At 38.8% G+C, this 19,770-nt stretch overlaps 1 protein-coding gene across 3 annotated transcripts; it reads left to right on the top strand.

The window, feature by feature from the left end:
• The first annotated feature begins 107 nt into the window (after positions 1 to 107).
• On the top strand, positions 108 to 15,317 carry txndc16 (thioredoxin domain containing 16). 3 transcript variants are annotated; one of them, XM_086069983.1, is made up of 20 exons: positions 108 to 177; positions 2,060 to 2,243; positions 2,329 to 2,411; positions 2,535 to 2,608; positions 2,773 to 2,847; positions 3,456 to 3,577; positions 4,299 to 4,389; positions 4,479 to 4,626; positions 4,737 to 4,906; positions 4,996 to 5,056; positions 5,726 to 5,849; positions 5,925 to 6,071; positions 7,159 to 7,218; positions 7,317 to 7,521; positions 8,665 to 8,792; positions 8,943 to 9,027; positions 9,969 to 10,110; positions 10,665 to 10,852; positions 11,832 to 12,022; positions 12,926 to 15,317. In XM_086069983.1, the coding sequence occupies exons 1-20, from the start codon at positions 145 to 147 to the stop codon at positions 13,105 to 13,107; spliced, it is 2,493 nt and encodes an 830-aa protein (XP_085926109.1). In that variant the 5' UTR covers positions 108 to 144; the 3' UTR covers positions 13,108 to 15,317. The 3 variants fall into 3 exon arrangements, with proteins under 3 accessions (XP_085926109.1, XP_085926111.1, XP_085926110.1); XM_086069984.1 differs by having other exon boundaries at positions 111 to 462; XM_086069985.1 differs by lacking the exons at positions 11,832 to 12,022; positions 12,926 to 15,317 and adding an exon at positions 10,491 to 10,573 and having other exon boundaries at positions 10,665 to 10,816.
• Positions 15,318 to 19,770: the final 4,453 nt, after the last annotated feature.

The raw sequence follows: 19,770 nt of genomic DNA, 5'->3' as shown, positions 1-19,770 counted from the left end.
ATTTCTTTTATGGATTGGTTCCAGCTTCTGCGTGCATATAGGCACTCAAATAATAGTATTTTGAAAACTAAACTAGGAAGTTATTTATAAAACATGTAGGCAACTTTTATTCGTGACACTTATTCAAAACAACAACAGAACGTGATGTTGCTTCCTAGCTTCCCAATGAGCTACGTGGTACAGTATTAAAATCTATCGTTAACCTTGCAGTTATGGTAAACAGTTTTTCAGACTCTTGGTTTGGTCGCTAATAAAGCAAAAGACAATCCAAAGGAACCAAACTGTCGATACTAGCTAACCTAGCACACAATGCTAATACACTTGTCACTAGTTCTCATTTTAACCCCAAGTACAATTTATTACGCACGTTTAACTTGGTTTACACCGCGATGAATGAGGTAGCAGCTTTTGGCATTACACAGTTCTGAGGATTCTTGCACTTTGAAAAACAAAAGTTGTCAGGTAGGTAGTTTGTCCATTAACTTCCTTTTCCCTCTCTCTAACTTCAATGGGGTATATGCCACGGAGGAGGCGGGATTTCTGACTTCCGGGTTTTACACATCAGCGCTGTTTCCGGTTACTGTTTGCGACTTCCGCCCTTGTGCCCCTCGGGTGCGCATTACCGTCAAAGGGTGCGAGTGTGTATTGTGTCTGTCTCAGTTCTCCGAAGCATTTGAGAGAGCTGAGATTCGCTGGGTGATTTGGTGCGCAGGGGGTGCAAGTGTTGGAACGAGGCCAGAAAACCGGAAAATGTCGCTGACGTGTGAAACTCGGAAGTCAGAAGTCCTTGGCATATACCCACTGATTAGAATATATGACTGGATAGCCCATAGCCCATATACCCGCCCGTGCAAGCCGTTGAAGCGACAGGGCGGCCATCTTGCTCCTCCCATCTCGCGAGCAGACTATTGTATAAACTATACGATATACGTACAGATTAGACATATATAGCTCATAGCAGTTAGTATAGGGGCGGAAGTGGGGGGTTTGTGGTGGGGTGGTCACAATTTTGTGAAAGTAAAAAATAATAATTACAAAAAAATTAACAAGTGGACGGTATGTGCTGCTTTGAAGACCCCCTTTTTCTTTTAACGCTCAGTTCTATAGACCCAATGGTAGATTTGGCAGAGGCATTTTTTGTTGAATTACAATTATAATTCTTTAATAAAAAAATATACTAGTTTCCTCCTGTGAACATCATTAAGCATATAATGTATACATGTATTTAAAATGTCTGAAGTCCTTGACTTTTGTTCATGTTTAACAAATTTAGAACATCATAAATCATGCGGTTTGTACTCAGGACTGTCTCAAATGTTCTCTAATTACGATGCTGTAAATGTATAGGATCGTATGCCGAGAAACGTTTCTTGGGAGGAGCAATATGGCGGCCTCGCGGCTTCAAAAGTCTTGGCCTATCGGCTATCCAGTCATATATTCAGATCAGTGCATCTACCCCATTTATACTGTTGAATCATTTTACGTGGTGCACATTATATGGATTGCCATTACTCTGTATTAATATACAGGAAAAAGTAGCTAGTTTATGATTCAGCCCCCCCCCCCACCGTCTTGATCTTTCCTTTCTGACCTCCTTCCTTCTTCCTTTCCTTTGCGCCTCAGCTAGAGTACTTTTATGACCCCCCTTCCTTCCTTCCTTCCTTCCTTCACTTAAACATGCTTTTCTGCCTTCCGTATAATTACCCGCTTACTTCCACTTAATATATGCTTCTTTCGTCTTTCCTCCCTGATTATCTTCCTTCCTTCCTACATTCCTTTCTGCTTTCATTCATGATCATCCTTCATTCCCATCTTCCAGTTCCTTCCCTTGGACACACCTTTTAATTCACGTTCTTCCTTCTTTTGCTTAAAACAACTTGTCTTCCTTCCAGTACACTTTCTTTTTTTCTAGCTTCAAATGGTTTGCCATTAGTCATGGTACTTTGAAATAAAAAAACAAATAAGCCAACAATTAACTTCAAATGCTTTGTGGCCTTCATTGCATTTGCTGTAAACTGGTACACTCATTTATTTTCTCCTCTTCTGATTTTCCCTGTAGAGGACAACTCATCCTTGCTTTTCCATGATGTGGCTGCGTGTGACTTTCTTTCTGCTGTGTACAAATGCCGCCGGATGCACAGACATGTTCAACATGTCAGGCCTGCTGCTCGAATTCACGGCTGTGGAGTTTTATGACAAAATGAATTCTGGGAAGATGGTCTTCATGTATTTTGAGAATCAAGGTACGGTAGTGTTGCATTAAACCAAATCGCTTGCTCCTGAATGTGAAAAATTGAATAATTTCTTCCTGTTGTGCTCTGTGGTCAGTCTCCCAAAGCATCTCTCTCTTCTTGGGGGAGTTGAAAAAGTCTGCAGATGTTCTGAAAGATTATGGAATACTAGTGGGCAAGGTAACACATAATGTCATGAGCTTTGACTAATAAGAATGGGTTTAATTATTTCTTTTTTCTTTTTGGGATGGATTTATATATACGAAATATATAAAATACAAAACATGTATTTTGTGTGTGTAGATCAACTGCAAAAAGGAGATGGTTCCCTTATACTGCACGAAAGAAATGGTGCAACATAGTGCTTTTCTTTTCAGGTATGGTGGGGGTATAGTATGCAGAACGTAGCGGGTTAAGACTAGTAAAATAAGTTAGTTTCCAGCAAAGCAATCTTACTTTGAAAATGTATTGAAAAATCTTTAAAAAAAAAAATCTTTCATTGGTGATGTTGACTTTTAACTCCAAATTTCTCTATTTGAAGGGATGGTAAGGAGTTCTTGAGTTTTGATTTGGACACTGTGTTTGACATCAACTCCATTGTCTCTGAAGTCTTGTTGTAAGTAAGCAAACAGTCCAGGCTAAGTACAATTATTGATATGTGTTGTCGTTGTGATTTATATTGTTAATGTTTTCAGACTGATTATGATTACAAGTATTGAGCACCTACGGATACTTGATGTCATTCCTTCTTGCTATTGTTTTTTTTCTTCTTTTTAATTTTTTTTTTTTAACTTTCTTTTTTGCTATTGTGATGCAAATGCATTTTGTTCTAATCAAAATTGTAAAAAAAAAAAACCACTTCTGAACATGGCATATGTTTCACTCAAATCTAACAAGTTTTTTTTTTCTCCAAATAACAACTTGTCATTACGGACATGTTAATATCTAAATACTGTACAGTGTACATGTGCTTGAAATATAGCTTGGTTGAGGTATCGGTATCAACAGAATTTTTAGAAGCACCGATACTACATAGCATTGGCGTCGGTGCAGCCTACAACTACATAGCGCACTTAACATGGTCTCAGGTATCTTTCAAATCAGACAAAGACATTTTAGCAGGTACCCATCTGTGTGGACAATGACGTGGCTTCAGTCGCAATCAGAATCTGTCATCTGTGCAGCTGTAAGGTGAACAAACACGGTCTCTAATTTGCCCTTCAGTGCCATTTTACGTGACGAGGTCAAGTACGTGCATTCAGATGCCGACCTCTTGGTCATGGAGAAGTCAGTCAGGGGGAAGAAGGATATCGTGCTCGGTTATGTCAGCAGTCTTGGCACACAAGGTATGGACATCACTAATGGTAAATATTAGGGGTGGGAATCTTTGAATGTCTCTCGATTCGATTCCGATTTTTGGGCCTGCGATTCGATTCAGAATTGATTTTTGATTCAAAATGATTTGATTGACAATGATTTTTGCTTCAATCTATAGATGTGCAAGGAATTGTAATGATCTACTCCAGTCTGACTCGCTAATGCTAATTAGTGCTCTACTCGCGGCACTTTTATCAATCAAAAAAACGGCTCCACGCTAAAAAAAAAAAAAACTTTTATTGGAATAACTTGATCGTGACTTTTTCCTTCTACTCTCTAATGTGGCTACAACTTAACAGTGTATTAGACCACGTGGAACCACACTGCCCTCAGTGGCCAAACCGGGTACAACATGAACAGCACTCCAAATAAAGGCACACACAGACAAAGTATAAAGACAGTATAAAATAATTTAAATAAAATCGATTTTGGGACATTTAAAATCGATTCTGAATCATACTAAATGAGAATCGCGATTCTTAATTGAAGCAATTTTTTTTGGGCACACCCCTATTAAATATCCATGCCAGTGTAGTGGTTCACATAGCGGATTTCATAAATATTGCAAGATACAAGAAACCACCACTGCCTACACTGTCTCAAATAGTGACTACCCAGCCCTCAGTGACTAGAATGTTTGGACTGCTGATTTAATGCTTTACTGTACTGGTTGTGTCTGCATTACTTCAGAGCACAGATCAGTCATGGAGACGGCTTATGTGTACGGATCCAAATACCAGTTCATCCTCATAACTGGAGGCCCTGTCTTGAAGCATTTAGGGTATTTTAGTCTTCTCTTATCTCATTTGTAATGAAGAAAATGTATTGATTTGTTTAAAGTTACACTGTCATTGCCTCTTTTCTTTTCAGTGTTCACAGAACCTCCCCGTTGTCTCGAGTGTGGTTCCTCCACTGCAGGGCTCCCTCCTCTGATCGTTGCCCTTTGACCCCTATGAGGACACCACTGTCCACCCTCAGCCTGCACACCTTCCTGCAACTCATGGATGCTCCGCTTTTGGTAACCAGGCTACTCTTCCTTACTCACAAATGCCAAAAGAAAGTAGCAAATGTTTAACAGACTCGTGATTCATTTCATTTCATCTTCTATCGTGTGATCGGCGTCACCAGTCGGAAGTATACGAAGACCCCTCTGCTGTCCCAAGCCCACAATTCCCCTATCAACAGACCCCCCAGGTCTTTCTGTTCTCAAATTCCCAAACGGAGCAGCTGGACCGGGACACGGCCAGGACTCTGGCCTGGAGGCTTCGAGGCATTGCCCTGCTGACGCTTGTGCACAGGTAAGATGCAAGGTACATGATCATTGGTCTTGCACTTTTTTTTTTTGTTAGTTAGACCATTGGAATGGATTTTGTCTTTATGTTATCAGAAAGAGCCCTGTGGTGACAACTCCTGTTGAATACAACGCTGCTTACAGGCTGCCGGACAAGGTTTGGTGATTTTATTATTATTATTATTTTATTTTTCTAGTGTGTACAGTGGTGTCTTGATATGAGGGACCTGTTAAATTTAATCCTAATAATTCAAAACATTATAAGCGGGATAAAAATTAGCATTGCTGGTGTCGTTATAGTCGTTTGAGCAACAGGTATTCAAACACAAACTGGGGCAGATTAAGTGTACAGAAAATATAACAACACTCACTGGCATGTACAACATTCTTTATCCTTACTGCATCTTTCAGTTGTGAGTAAGTCAATTTGTGAAATAATTCTTCGTGCGTGTCCATATTACAATGCCCCCAGGTGGCAAAGCTGCGCACTACAGAAGGAGCAGAAGAATGTCCATTGGGTAGAAGCAAAAAAAAAAAAAGTGGCAAAAGCTGTTTATTCTTTACATTCTCTTTAATTATGTCATTGCTTTATGTTTTTACAATAAGTAGAATATTGTAGATTGCTATTTTTCTATTTAAAAAACACACATTACAAACATTTTTATTGTGGATTAACAGATTATCGGCATTCCCAGTCATTTTAATGGGAAAAGTTTTTCAGGGTACGAGTGTGGTGACAGAAGGAGTTAAATTCATATCTCTAGGCTCCACTGTTAATTCATGAGCTTTGTTTCACCTTTCTTGCCTGTGTCATACTTACTTGTAGGGGTCTGAGGTCAAGTATTTGACCTTAAAGAACCTGGATGAGCTCTTGGAACTCTTCCTCCATCATGAGGGAGATGAAGAGTTGGAAGAGGAAGAGTGTAATATTGAGGACGATGTATCTAATGGTAACGTTGAGAAATTGAAATGAATAAACAGAAGCCACGGTAGAGGGAGATATGTTTTCAATTTTTGTCGTCCAGGGGAGTTGGAAGACGAGATTGTGGCATCCGTGTATGTGAATCGAGGCCACATGATGCACATGGACTCCATTACCCATCTGACGTCTGATGACTTCCTTGATGCAGTAGCTCAAAGTGGCCTCACGGTGGTGCTTTTCTACCTTAAATGTATGTATGTCCCTGTCCCACAGTCATGGTGCGTTGTCCTTGTCCTTGAACAATTATTAATGTCACAAAATGAACTCTTTCCTGTCGAGGTGGATGAAGCATACATACAGTATATTGCAAAAGAGGCCACCATTAGTTTTGTTTTTATGATGTACCTTTTTCAGATAATTAATTTTAACCTGTAAAGTAGGATGGATACATTTAGCATGCTTAACCAGATAAAAAAACATCACTTTTGACAAGAACTTTGTTGATCGGAAGTACGTGAAGAAAAGAAAAACATTGTGTCAATCTGTTGTGGATACAATGCATACAGTATATGTTTTTTTTTTTTTGTTTGTTTTTAACATTTGAGTCCACCTCCGAGGGTTGGTCTTAATCCTCCATAAATCAGCAAGTAACTAATGAATACTGGGACAAACAAACACAATGGTGGTGCTCTGCCCCCCCCCCCCCTCACTTTTATTAGCAGTTTAACCCTGGTGGAGGTACTGTATGTAGTCTACTAAGTGACATTCTAATTTTCATTATGACATAGCTAAAACAGCTAATCTAATTGTGGACTAAGACTTTTGCACAGTAGTACAAGAACAATTCCATCAAGTCATAACCGCACCTAAAAAGGTTGTTCCTATATGAAATTTAACCAAGGATGGAACTTAACCTCTCCTATTATCTGTTTAAAGATCTTAAATTAGTTAATTAAATTGCCCCGGGGAAAAAATTATAAAGATGAAAGTAGCTGAAAATGTCAAGACTTCTCATTTTAAATCTAAAATTGATTGTTGAAATGCCAATTGTGGCATTTCAGTGAAATCTAAAATAGTGACAACATTGATTGTAACTTAATTATTATTCTTTCTTTCTTTCTTTCTTTCTTTCTTTCTTTCTTTGGTAAAGTGTTATCCATATTATCCAGTCCTCAAGAGCCCCTATCCATCCTGTTTTCCATGTTGGAGAGGGAGACATGGAAACCAAGCTTGATAGGGGCTTCCGAGGACCGGACTTGGGCCCCTCTGCTCTATAGTAAAGCTATTAAAAATATGATGTGTATTTTAATAATTGTATTTTCTAATACCGCCACCAGGGGATGCTGTTTCAATAGCCTTCCTCAGCTCCTATACAGAAGTGGCAGAGAGGCTTGCAGGTAATCACTACTATCTGACAGTATGTCATGTGTTTTTTACTCTCTAATCCGTAAGTGGGTTTATCTATGAAGCCTCTTTTTAATGCCACATGTTGTAGATGCTGGCATCGACGATGTTCACATGAGCGCGGTGGATTGTGGAGAATGGACCGACCTCTGCGCTGCTCGGCCAGTCGGCCCTCGCCCAATCTCTTTCCAGCCAATCACGGCCTTTCCAAGTGTCCTGCTGTTCCGCCCTCAAGAGCCAACTCAGAAGTACAGACGACTGTTGGGATGTGAGCCGCTGCTTCGCTTCATATTGCTGTGAGATGCTGTTGTATTATTTTCCTTAAATTGTACGTTGAATGGAATAGACATTGCCTTATATAAAAAGAAAGAGGTACTCCAATGCAAGAAAAAGTTTGGACAACCCCGCTATAATGCTACATTTGAAAAAAAAAAGATACAAGATAAAAAATCTAGTTAAATGTGGGTGAAATTATTCCAGCTTTAATACACAATTTTTTTTCTTATCTGAGTGAGTCACTAGTAGTAGTAGTAGGACTATTTTTCTTCGCTTTTGACTACTTTACTTTACTTTACTGCCTCCTGGTGGCCAAGGGAGGCAGACCAGAAGGAGCAACACAATTAAATGGACTGCACCATTAAATCATGATAAACAAGCAATTTAATTATTTGAGTGCAAACAATCATTTTTTTAGAAGTATGTATTTCTTTACATTGTATTTAATTATTACTCTTTGTTTTTATATGGTACAATATTATTAGAGTGCCTTTTTTCCCTCTTTTTTTTTCGTATCTCAAGGCACTGCTGTATACTATTGTTCAATTTATTATATGATGAAAACAAAAGCATGCTATATATAGTTAGAACTGAATACAAAATACTATTTTTGGGACCATTTTTGCAAAAAATGAAAAGAACTAATGAATTTTGCAAGAAACATGAAGCAGGCACACTTTATTTGCTTTAGTGGCCTACAAAAATGTATGCGGTGGGCCGGACCGGTCTTGAGTTTTTAAAACATGTTCCCTGAGCCCCAGTAAAATACCATCAACATAAAAAGTGCATCCCAGCGGATGCCATTCGCAGTTGAAGCAAATATTGTAATGCTATCAGAAGATAGCCGAGGAAAAACAACATCTCAAAGGAATGTTTGTCTTGGACATCATTGCAGCTGTGATAAAGCACTACAGAGAAGATGACTCCACAAAATGTGTGTGTGTGCGTGATGAGGACCATTAACGATATCTTCACCACCCTAAATAAACACACACAGGAAACACATTATGATCTGAAATGTGTGTAAACATAGAAAAATAGTCAAGTTGGTGGAAGTTGGTTTAATGTAAATGATCCGGGCTAATCATGATCTTATATTGCCAATTTGTGTTTCCAAGTAGTGAGGCTTGTTTGTGTCTGTATGGCCATTGTCCTTCATCCAGGTGCCGTCCGACCTCTCCCCAGATACTGTCAACTCAGCAGGAAGTGACATCATTCCTTCATGGGACGCCCCATCCTGAGCTACAACCTGACAGAATAGTCGGACTATTTAGAACACACACACATTCAGGTACTGGAGTTATAGCCTGAGCTCGGAAAATAAAATAATCCTTTTTGGATAATTAAGTTTAAACCATGCTATGAAGTTTGAAATGTGAGATTGTAAAAGATGGATTATGAGTTTGTGTGACGCAATGGCCATCTCTGGTTGTGTTGGCAGGTGTGGCAGTTTTTAATGAAGCAGCAAAGTCGTTGCGAGGGCGGGTGCTGAGTGGCCTGCTGACAGATGCGCTGGCACAGGAATGGTAGGCGCTGTGAATTATTCCTCCTTTTCAAGGTTGTCTGCGACTATTACATTCCACTGCTTCTCTTTCTTTGAGTTAGTTGTGACATAAAAAAAATCTACAAGAAAGTCCTCATGGGAAAACACTCAAGACTTTGGTTCAATGGGTCAACGTACAGCTTGTATAACAACAATTTACTGTCCGCTCAAAATAGCAGCCCTACATGAAAAATTCCAAATTTTGGCTTAAGTGTCAATATTTTGTGTAGCCACCATTATTTTCCAGCACTGCCTTAACTCTTTCGGGCACCAAGTTCACCAGAGGTTCACAAATTGCCACTGGAATCCTCGAACACTCCCACTCCTCCATGATGACATCACATAGCCGGTGCATATTAGAGATCTTGCGCTTTTCAACAGAGGAGGATTAGGATGCAGGAAAGATGCTGCTGTCAAGCATCTGTGTGTGATACATTTATCTTGGTCTCGTCAGACCACAGAATATAGTTAGTTGCAGTAAACCATGTCCTTAGTGTGATTGTCAAGCTGTTGGCAGGCTTTCTTGTTTGTCATCTTTAGAAGAGCCTTCCTTGTGCGATAACAGCCATGCAGACCAATTTGACGCAGTTTGCAGTATATGCTCCGATCATTGACCGTCTGAACCTGTGAGACCTTGCGTAACACTAACAGTCACATCACACCGGGGAGAGAACATGTCTATATTGGGCCCGATTCGGACATTTTCACTATGGGGTGTACTCACTTTTGTTGCCAACATTGTAATTGTGTGTTGATGTATTTTGAGGAAACAGTAACATTTCACTGTTATACAAGCTCTACTTTATATTGTACAGCCATTTATCAGTCAGTATCTCAGAAAATGGGTGTAGTCACTTTTGTGAGATTCTGTATATTTTATTCTTGTGCGTTTGTTTATGTGTGTGCGCCATATGTGCTCTGTAGGGCTGCCGACCTCTCTGTCAACCTTCCTGCAGTTTTAGTGTTTCCATCTTGGAAGAGAGACTCCCTGCCCTCTGTGTTGCCGCTGTTCTCCTCTGTAGATAACTTGGTCTCCCACGTTGACGCGGAACTGCTGCATCCTTTGGTAAATTTTATTTTAAACTTTGTGTTTATGTCTGTGAAAACAGTTGAAACTCTATGGAGTGCTAATATTAGATAATAGCCTCATAAAATGGCGCCTCATCAGAGCCCTAAACATAAGTCTGATATCAAGCTGTCTTTTTTTCTTTCTTTTTTTGCACTGAACCTAATGAAGTCGGAATATTTTTTATTATTGTAGCCCCTTTCACACTGTCAGGAAAAGCTTGTCACTGTTCTGATGAAGTGTCCATTTTCTGGTTGAAGTAGATCTGTAACAGAGGCGGGACGCCACCTGTGTACAAGTTTCTTTTGCAAGACCAGCATCCATGATATATAAAATATTAGCTGCTGACATTCCTTTTGTCTCAACATTGGCTGGAAAAGAGAAGTGTGAAACCTTTTGGAAGTGAGTTTAGGTCCAAGATGAGGTCCAAGCCACAGACACAAACACCATATGTGGAAACAAGGTCATCATAACGTGAATAATTTAATTGGATATTTGTTATTCCCACATTCATGTGACTGATGTTTTTCTCTCTCTCTCTGTTGTATTGTCAGCCCGAACTGACAGTGGAAAACCTGCCATCCTTCCTCAGTGTGGGAAAAGCTCTTCTCCTGCTGTTTGTTGGAGAAGAGGAGGACGAGATCGGGCTGAGGCAGAATAAGGTTTTGCTGGAGGAGATGAGAGGGGTGCCGGAATCGGGAGGCGAGAGGATGGAGCGATACTTGACCTGCTGGATCCATCTGTATGCTGTATTTACGTTATTGTTTGTTCCAGTATGCCTATTGGACCTTAATCATACATCTTTAAAATTTGTGTGATGGTACTCTTAAGGCTTTTAATGAGGAGACTGTCATTGCTATGGTTTGACCCACTGATAACAGTGGTTGCCACATTTGTATACTTAGTAAAACCCAAAATAATAATAAAATAAAACAACTTAGCCCACCAAATACCAAGCATCATAACCAACATGAAAAAACACAGAAAAAATGGCTGTATTTAGGCATGTTAAGTTCCAAAAATGCTTGACATTGTTTCACCTGACTTGATCTTGTCAGAAAAATATGTAAATGTAGTAGAGCAACGGCTTACTCCAAATCTGTAGTTCATCAACAACTTTTAAAAGGTTATCAAAGCGTTGCATTGATATGTTGAATTGAGATTAGCATAATTAAAAGGTTAGTTTAACTACTCGATTTTTCACCTGCATGCATCAGAAAATGGACCTTTGGTGCCAGTCGCCTGCTTAAAACAACATTCTTTGTCCAAGGTTGCCATGTTTGAAGGGCAGTCGACGGTGAATGGAAATTCTCACTGGAAGCATGTGTCCATAGATTGTTTAGTTATACAGTACTACAATGTTTTTAAAGGTAGAGGGAGAAAACCAAAATGGATCTCTTTGTGTCGAGGGGCAATGACAGCATTTAATTCTACCATTGTTACATCGAATAGATTTTAATTTTGTAGAACAGCTCATTCATTTCAGTATTTCACTTCAAAAGGGGAAACTGTTGTTCAGATTCATTAAACACAGAAAAATACTTGTTAGAATGCCAATTACTCCCAATCAGGCCACTGTGACGGCCCCTTACGAAACTAGCTGAAAAGTCGTGATGCATTTAGAGAGCAACTAAAGCAAGTTATTAAAAAAAAAATATATATATATATATTCTTTTTTTAATACTTTAAATCTAACACCCTTTGTTGGTATTATATTGCAGTGGTCGCACTCCAGCTGGCATGTCAGTCCTGGGCTCCTATCTGGGTTCTATGCCTCCCCTTCCTGCACTGGTTCTCACTCATTTGCCGTCGAGACATGAAGTTTACGAGTACCCATCCAACACACCCATCACGGCCCAGTCCGTCTTGCAGTGGCTGCAACGGGTAGAGGAAGCCAAAGAGTCTCCTGCAGGTAACTGTAGCAAGCACCAATAACCAGTATATGCATGTGAGGTGCAGGTATTTATTTCGTCCACTTGGGGGCACCATACACATTCTAACTGTGACTATGTCTATCAATCCATGACGCTTTTAAAAGGCAGGTCTGGTCAATTTGCTCTAATTAGTGGTGGTAGGCATTCAATTAGCGATTGCTGGTGTTTATTTTTCTGTAATGTACAACAACAAAAAAAGATCCACTGAATACAGTGAGGGACAACTGTACATATTTTAAAATGATAGACAATGATGTCAATAATTGAAGTATTTGCATTTGTGTTTTTTTCTGCCATAGTTATAAGAGCCCAATTAGCCAATATGGATTCGTATACTGTACATATAGCAAAGCATTATCCAAATAGCATCTTCTACAACAGGACGGTCATCATCATCATCATCATCATCATCATCATAGATTGTATTTTGCAATGAGTCAGCATATCTGTCATATTATTTTGAAGTAGAATAGATTTCAGAAAAGCTAAACTCATTTAGCTTCTCTGCCTGTTGTAATGGCTCGGACATGTTTTCAGAGCCATTAAATTAAAACTTTATTCGTGCCAGCTGTTAGTGTGGAGTCAGCGCCTAAGTGCAGTGTGGGATCATGTTTTTTTGTTTATACCATAATTAACATAATGTGTGGCAACACATTCCTTGTGTTGTGCTCCCCACTGTATCTAGCATCGTATTACTTGGAAAGTTGTGTGGATGTTGTTTTCTGGCACTTTTAAACGTTTCATTTACAGTACATTACCATCATATTCATTGAAAGACAACCTCAGTACAGTTGTATATTATTTATTTATTTTAATGCGGAACCAATATTTGAGTCATCTCATACTTTTAATCTAATTGATTCATTGGTCTCGTTCTGCAGGGATGTTAGAGAAAGAAGACTGGCCTCCATCTGTCAAGTTCTATGACTTTCTGAAAATCATGGATGAGGAGGAGCCTGGCTTTGCGAAGCAACGCGCTCCTAAAAAGGAGGACCAAGAAGTGGAGGCAGATGAAGCAACAACAGATTCCTCCTACCACACGCCTCATCACTCAGAGTTGTGACAAATGATACAAGGATAATAGTAACAAGGGTCATTTGGTAGTGTGGTGGCTCACAAATCTGGGGTCGATTCCCGCTCCATGCTTGACAGGTTATCAATCCAAGGTGTACCTGGTATGTATCTCCTGCAATGTAATGTATTGTACTTAAAGGTTAAATACAACTAAGAGGCACTGAACAAATGTACTTTACTGGACTTTAAAAAATATATAATAATTCCACTGTAACATTATGCACAGTTTGAACATGGAATTTAGTGATTTTCATCGTACCACTAGAGGGTGCCTGTCTACTACACTTCGAAAATCATTGTGAAAAGCAGTAAAGAACACGAATGGTTTAAAGTTATATTTTGTTATTTTGATATTGCTGTATTAAAAAAAAAAACACTACATGGGTTGCTTGGTTGGGTAGTAAGTAGCATATGTTTTTTTTCCCTTTTTTTTTTTTTTTAAATATATCACCCAAATTCCAGTGTCCTTATATTAAGGTTATCTACAGTAGGCGTTGGAAATTACTCTGACTATATTTCCCACTACAACCTGTTACTGTATGTAACTGCAAACACATCACATAATCCTTCAGTAATAGTTTGTAAAAGCGCAACTCTGAAAAGTGCAGTTTAAACATGCAAACAGCAAATGCTTACTGTACAAAAATAGGGCAAGTTTTGTTAAAATGTCACCAAACAAATCATATATATAGAGCAGTATCCTATTTTTCAGTTCTTTTTTTAGCACTCTATTATTATTACTATTATCATTATTTTACAAATTTAAATATTCAGTCTGTAATTCGTGTAATTCATTCTTGCGCCGTGTGTCCAGAGTTGCACCATTTTACAGGTTTATGTAAGTTTTGCAGTGACTGCTGATTTTATTATGCTTGACAGGTTTGGAAGTTAAGCAGCCTAAATGAGATTTCTCCTTAATTATGTCAGAGTTCACTCACTGGCTGAAGTTCAACTTGGATGGAAGTTGGATAAGAACAGTTCTTCACTCTCTGGCCTCTTAATTAGGAACACTTGCGGAATCTATTGAGGCCAAAAAATATCAAAGATTCCAACTTTCTGCTCGATTTTCCTCAACATTGTCAGAAGTATTCATATTACAGTATGTTTATTATTGTGGAATCGGCCACCGCATGTGTCAGTCTCAAAAGGATTTTTCCATTGTGCACCAGTTCTTGGGTAGCACATTATTTGCTTTGGATTTTGTGACAAGGGATTCAATCTTGAGCTGTGATTCTGAGAAAGTGTGTTATTGGTCTGTGCAGTGTTTGTCGTCTAATGCCACAGTCAGCCCAGAGAGAGAGAGACTTTGCGCTTGAGTCTGAAATTAGGACAAAATTCACATTGCCTCAGTATGCTTGCCTCTGACAGAAGCTTTTGTGTGAGATATAGACCCATACAATGACTCAAATCACCTTGTGTGCAGTTGCAGGCACTTTGATGAATGGTCAATAATAAAAAGTCACTAAATATAGCCACAATGTCACTAAATTGGCAACACTGGAGCAGAGAAGCTCAGCGTGGGGGCACTTAGTATGCAAATAAGTAGCAGAGCTACAGTGGGGCATCAATTCCAAGCGTCTGGCTCACAGACACGTTTTTACAAATTGGCAGATAAAAGATTGAATTGCTTTATTGCACATTTCATGAGTTCACAGGTCGTTCCCTCACCCATAATATGTCCAAATCTTAAATTTAAAAATAAAAATTGAAGGCCTTGAAAAGAGCAAGCGTGAATAGATAGTTTTTCAGGTAATGACACACATCCACGGCCGCCATGTTTGAGGTCAACGCGTTATTACTGGCTTTTTTTTTTTTGGAGTGTGAGCTAAATTTGATTGCCACAAAAATCAAACAATGGTGAATTACTGGGTGGCACTGGGCAGCCAGCAACAATACGGAGGGACAAAGTCTTATTTCACCACCAGCAGGGCTAATAAACAGAACATTTGTCAGGAAAAAGATGAGGATCGTGGCTTTCACCAAGCTCAGTATTTATCAGTATGTGTTGAACCATTTTGATTGGGCACCAATTTTTAACCAGGAAAATATTGTCGCTAGAATCTACGTTCTGCTAGCTTGAGCAATTGCCAACTTCCTCTCTTGTTTACATGTTTCTGTGTTACACCCATTTCAAATCGTTAGAACGACTATTATCTGTCCATGTGTGGCAACTAAACAATAAATGAGTGATTTGATGAATCAGAGTGCTAGCTCTCTCTTAGCTTGAGCAACATTAGCATGCTAGTGAAACAACCTTTAGCCCAACAACAAAACAATGTGGCTCTGACTTCATTAACATGTACGAAAAGTGTGTTCGCTATTTAATAAACTTAATATGTTGTCAAGTTGACAATGTAATGTTTTCATTCTGATGTTATTAGACCAAAAATTTAATTTATGCCCAGTTGCTAAGCGTATATCAGTGAGTGACAGCAAAACTATTAATAAAAATTGCTGATATTAACTAATAGGCATCATCTTCTTTTGAGAAGTGTTATATCCATCCACTGACTTTGCTGATGGAATTTCCTGTTAAAAAGATTGTTTTCCCAGTCTGACTGAGGTTTCCCCTATGTTAAGTACGTTTTCTAGTAAAAAAAATAAAAATAAAAATAGGATGAGCGTGCAGGACATTGGTTGCCGAGGTTTTATTGCATGCTAGTTTGTTTTTTGTTTTTTTAAGAGCGAGAGAGAGGGAGGGAGAAAAACAAGCAGAATGGAGGAGAGCCAGATAGAGGAAGAGCAGAGGTCAGCATTCCTGCTCCTCTTTCCAGACTCGAATGCACAAGATGGGACACCCTACGTTATGCATATACATAGAATATAAGAAGCCAGACAACGTAAGAGAAACATACCAAATATTGCAAAAAACAATTATAACCGTACGGCATTTCTATCCCACCATGTTTCATTTACTTTTTAAAAACTTGTGATTTTTGGGGTTCTCCTAGTGGCCAGGGGGCACCAAGCCGCCGCGGTCCTACGACGCTGATTTTTTTCATCAGTGGGACTTACTTAACAGGCAAAGTGTGTTCTTCATTGCAATCGAAGCAAGCTGTGGTATAAATATAGAACAATACATGTTGCATAATACATAATAATAATTAGGAGAATAAATGCCCTCATTAGTCTGAGAATCTCATCGAGTCATTTGATCTCCATCCAGTGCAGTACTCGCCGTGCGGTTGTGCACTAATACTAATTACACAAAGGCATTTGTGCGCATTTGGGAGTTAAACCATAGCATATGCGTAATAGTCAAGTCCCATGGTGACAATATCGCAAGGATTTCCTGGAATCAAATGGTACTATTTGCTTTGCCCGACCTTAACTTCCTTATTAAGGAAAAGAGGAACATCTCAGGGGGTTATTATGCACTGTCCATGGTTTGACTCATGCGGTTGTTGTTGTTGTTTGTGGAAATAATCACTAAAGACACATAAATATAAGAAAATGAAACAACGGCCTTGATTAATTTATATTATTGATCTAAAAAGTTAAATGCAACTGACATACAACTTAAAAATGCACTGTACTGGATTTAAAAGATTTAGACAAACTTGATGCATAGCTAAAAGCTTCAGTGTAATATGCATCTTTACAATGTATTTGTTTTTATTTGTGTTTAATTCAGTGATTATTTTCTGTATCGCTAATTACAGAGAGGCAAAAACATGTTTTATCCCATTTTTCATGACATTTCTCAAATATATCTAAATCTGTTAGTGAGCACTTCTCCTTTGCCAAGATAATCCATCCACCTCACAGTTGTGGTATATCAAGATTGACTAAAAAGCTCTCATATACAGTGTTTTTTTTTAATCACAGTTTGGTCTGTGAAATCTGAAAACTTCACATAGAAACTTCTTCACATAGAAGTTTTCAGATTGGCTTCTTGCGCTTGTGTGGCTTTCAATCAGATTCTGATCTCTTCCATCCAGTGTATACATCAAAGTGTATATATATTTCCTTTTATGAGGCCGCAGGATGGAAAACTTCCTCCTTTTTGTGCCTCCCTTTGTCTTCTCATGTACAACCTGGTTAACATCTTCCTGTTTCAAGAATGTTCTTGGTCCCAAAGAGACGTGTGAGTGAATGCATGTATATGAGGGGCCGCCAGAGAAGTCATTCAGAATTGCCTCTCACACATGCACAACTGAGATGCTCTCACAAGTGCTACAGATATTTTTTTTGCTCACATTTACTACTGAATCACTCATATGCACTACTGGAATCCTCTTACAGAAACACTTCTATACACACAACTGAAACACTCTCACACACAAATGATTTTGTTTTGCTCAAACACACTAATGATGCTCCCTCTCTCTCTCTCTCTCCCTCCCTCCCTCTCAATCTCTCTCCTCTCACACACACACACACTCACAACTGAAATGCTCTCACATGCACTCCCGAGAGACTATTACACACACTACTGAAATGATCTGATACACACTGCTGAAAACCCTTAATACACACAACTAGAACTCTCATTCACACTACCAAAATACTCTCATATATACTCTACTGAAATGCTCTTAGGCACACTACTAGACACTCTCACACACACACACTATTGAAGAACACTCATTTGCTACTGAAATGCTCTGATACATACTACTGAAAAACTCTCACACACTATGGAAATGCCATCATCCGCACTACTGAAACAATCTCATATACTACTGAAATATTCTCATTCACATCATTGCTCACTATTGAAGCACACATTTTCTACTGAAATACTCTGATACACACTACTGAAATGCTCTCATACACATCCCTGCAACACCTTTATACACGCTACTGAAACACTTTCAGGCACAACTCAAATGCTCTCATACGCACTACTGACACACATACGCACTACTGAAACACTTTAATCCGCACTACTCAAACTCTCATACACGTTACCAAAACACTCTCATACACACTCACCCGCACTTTTGAAACACTCATTCGCTCCTGAAATTCTCACATACACAGAACTAAAGCACTCTGTACACACTACTGAGACAATCTCATACACTACTAAAACACTCCTACACATACATAGAACAGATTATTATTTAACATTCTCATATACTACTGAAATGCTCTCTCTCTCTCACACACGGCCATCGTGGAATAATGAGGCCAAGTCATCAGAAAAATCGGGGTGTCGAATCTTAACCACACCTTCTGAAAGTTGCGAGTCTGGCCATGAGTCATATGATTCGAGCTTGATCGCTGTAGGCTCTGTTGGGGTTACTTGGAGCCAGTTCTAACAGGCCTTCCATGAGCACACACCCTCATGCACTCAAGAATGTGCAACCAGGTAGCAACTTGACACCCTTTTCCAACATCTTGGAGAAGCTTTTGGAGCAGGTTGTTGTTGTTTTGCTGTTGATTCTTGTTTTCTTGGTCTTTGTTGATCCATCAATGCGAGTGGTGATGTATGTGACAGGCAGAACAATTCAATGGTCTTTCGTTAGAGGACAGACGTTTTCATTCTCCCAAAACATGTCAAACCAAGTGCCAATCTAATCATGTTGCTCAAACAAAAGCAGTTTCATTTCACAAACTGTTGGACCAAATATTTAGAATGAACGTTTCCATGGCTCATCTCTCGTGTACTTTGTTGTACAGTAGATTGCTAAAACAATGATTATTTCAAGACAGGATTTGAAAGCACAGACATGCTCTGTTTTTGTTTCTCTACAACCCTGTCAGCTTAACTTCTGTTGCTTTTGTCAATGTTTTTGTAACAGATGTTTATCCACGTCCACTTGTTTTTACCACTGTGGCTTCAAAGACAGTTCAACGTCCCATCTGTCGGGAAAGCCCCGGAACACAATTGGTTAATTGATCCTATTATTTTCATTTAAATTCATTGTACTATTTTGAATCGCCCAAGGGTCATTGTGCAGAGACTTTGGTTTTAGCGGTGAACGTGACTTTAAAGAAATGTAAAAATGAGCCATACATTTCCCTGCTTATTTATTGCATTATGTATAAACAGGCTAGTTGATGGTTTTCAAGCTTTTGGAACTTAACTACACTGCAAAAAGGACTGTAGGAATTTTAAGAAAAAAATATAGTCAAATAAAAAAATATTACTTCAAATAAGTACAATTATCTGCCAACAGAACAAGAACATTTTACTTAAATTTACCTGTAAGAGTTTGAAAAATAAGAAAATAATACTAGGCCCATATCAACCACTGCGGTCTTGAAAATAGTATTTTCAGACTAAAAGCAAGTAATGTCGATGTTTTTCAAGCTGTAATAAATAGAAAAAAAAATGTTTTTAAATACATGAGTATTTTTTTACACTTTGATAATTTAGCCTGAGTGTCAAGCAGGGAAATAACAGGTCCCATTTTCTTTGTCATGACCCAGCCAGGAATTGAACCCACAACCTTCAAGTCTGAGGGCAGGCACTCTACCACTAGACCACTGAGCTGGTACTGAATTATGGAAATATGAGCTTAGTAAATATAACAAAATGAACCATATTGCACTCGTCTGTTTTTTTCCCATTTATCTTATTACTAGATTATGCAAAATCTTAAAATAAGAAAACTCATGAAACCCCAGTTCAGGGCCTTTGATATTGGATAGTTGTCATCTTAAAATCCTCACAGTACGTAAAACTGGCTGTTAACACTCA

The sequence above is a fragment of the Leptonotus elevatus genome, chromosome 2 (genome assembly GCF_054856555.1).
Source record: "Leptonotus elevatus isolate MCC_2025b chromosome 2, RoL_Lele_1.0, whole genome shotgun sequence".
Taxonomy (NCBI): Eukaryota; Metazoa; Chordata; class Actinopteri; order Syngnathiformes; family Syngnathidae; genus Leptonotus; species Leptonotus elevatus.
The sequence above is the reverse complement of the archived record's forward strand: the minus strand, read 5'-3'. Positions and strand labels throughout refer to the sequence as shown.

Bases quoted from the DNA above. Each gene is read 5' to 3' on its own strand.
- txndc16 (XM_086069983.1), top strand. From the start codon at position 145: ATGTTGCTTCCTAGCTTCCCAATGAGCTACGTG. The intron at 6,072-7,158 runs GTATGTATGTCC...TACCGCCACCAG, and splicing joins GGTGCTTTTCTACCTTAAAT to GGGATGCTGTTTCAATAGCC. The intron at 12,023-12,925 runs GTAACTGTAGCA...CTCGTTCTGCAG, and splicing joins AGCCAAAGAGTCTCCTGCAG to GGATGTTAGAGAAAGAAGAC.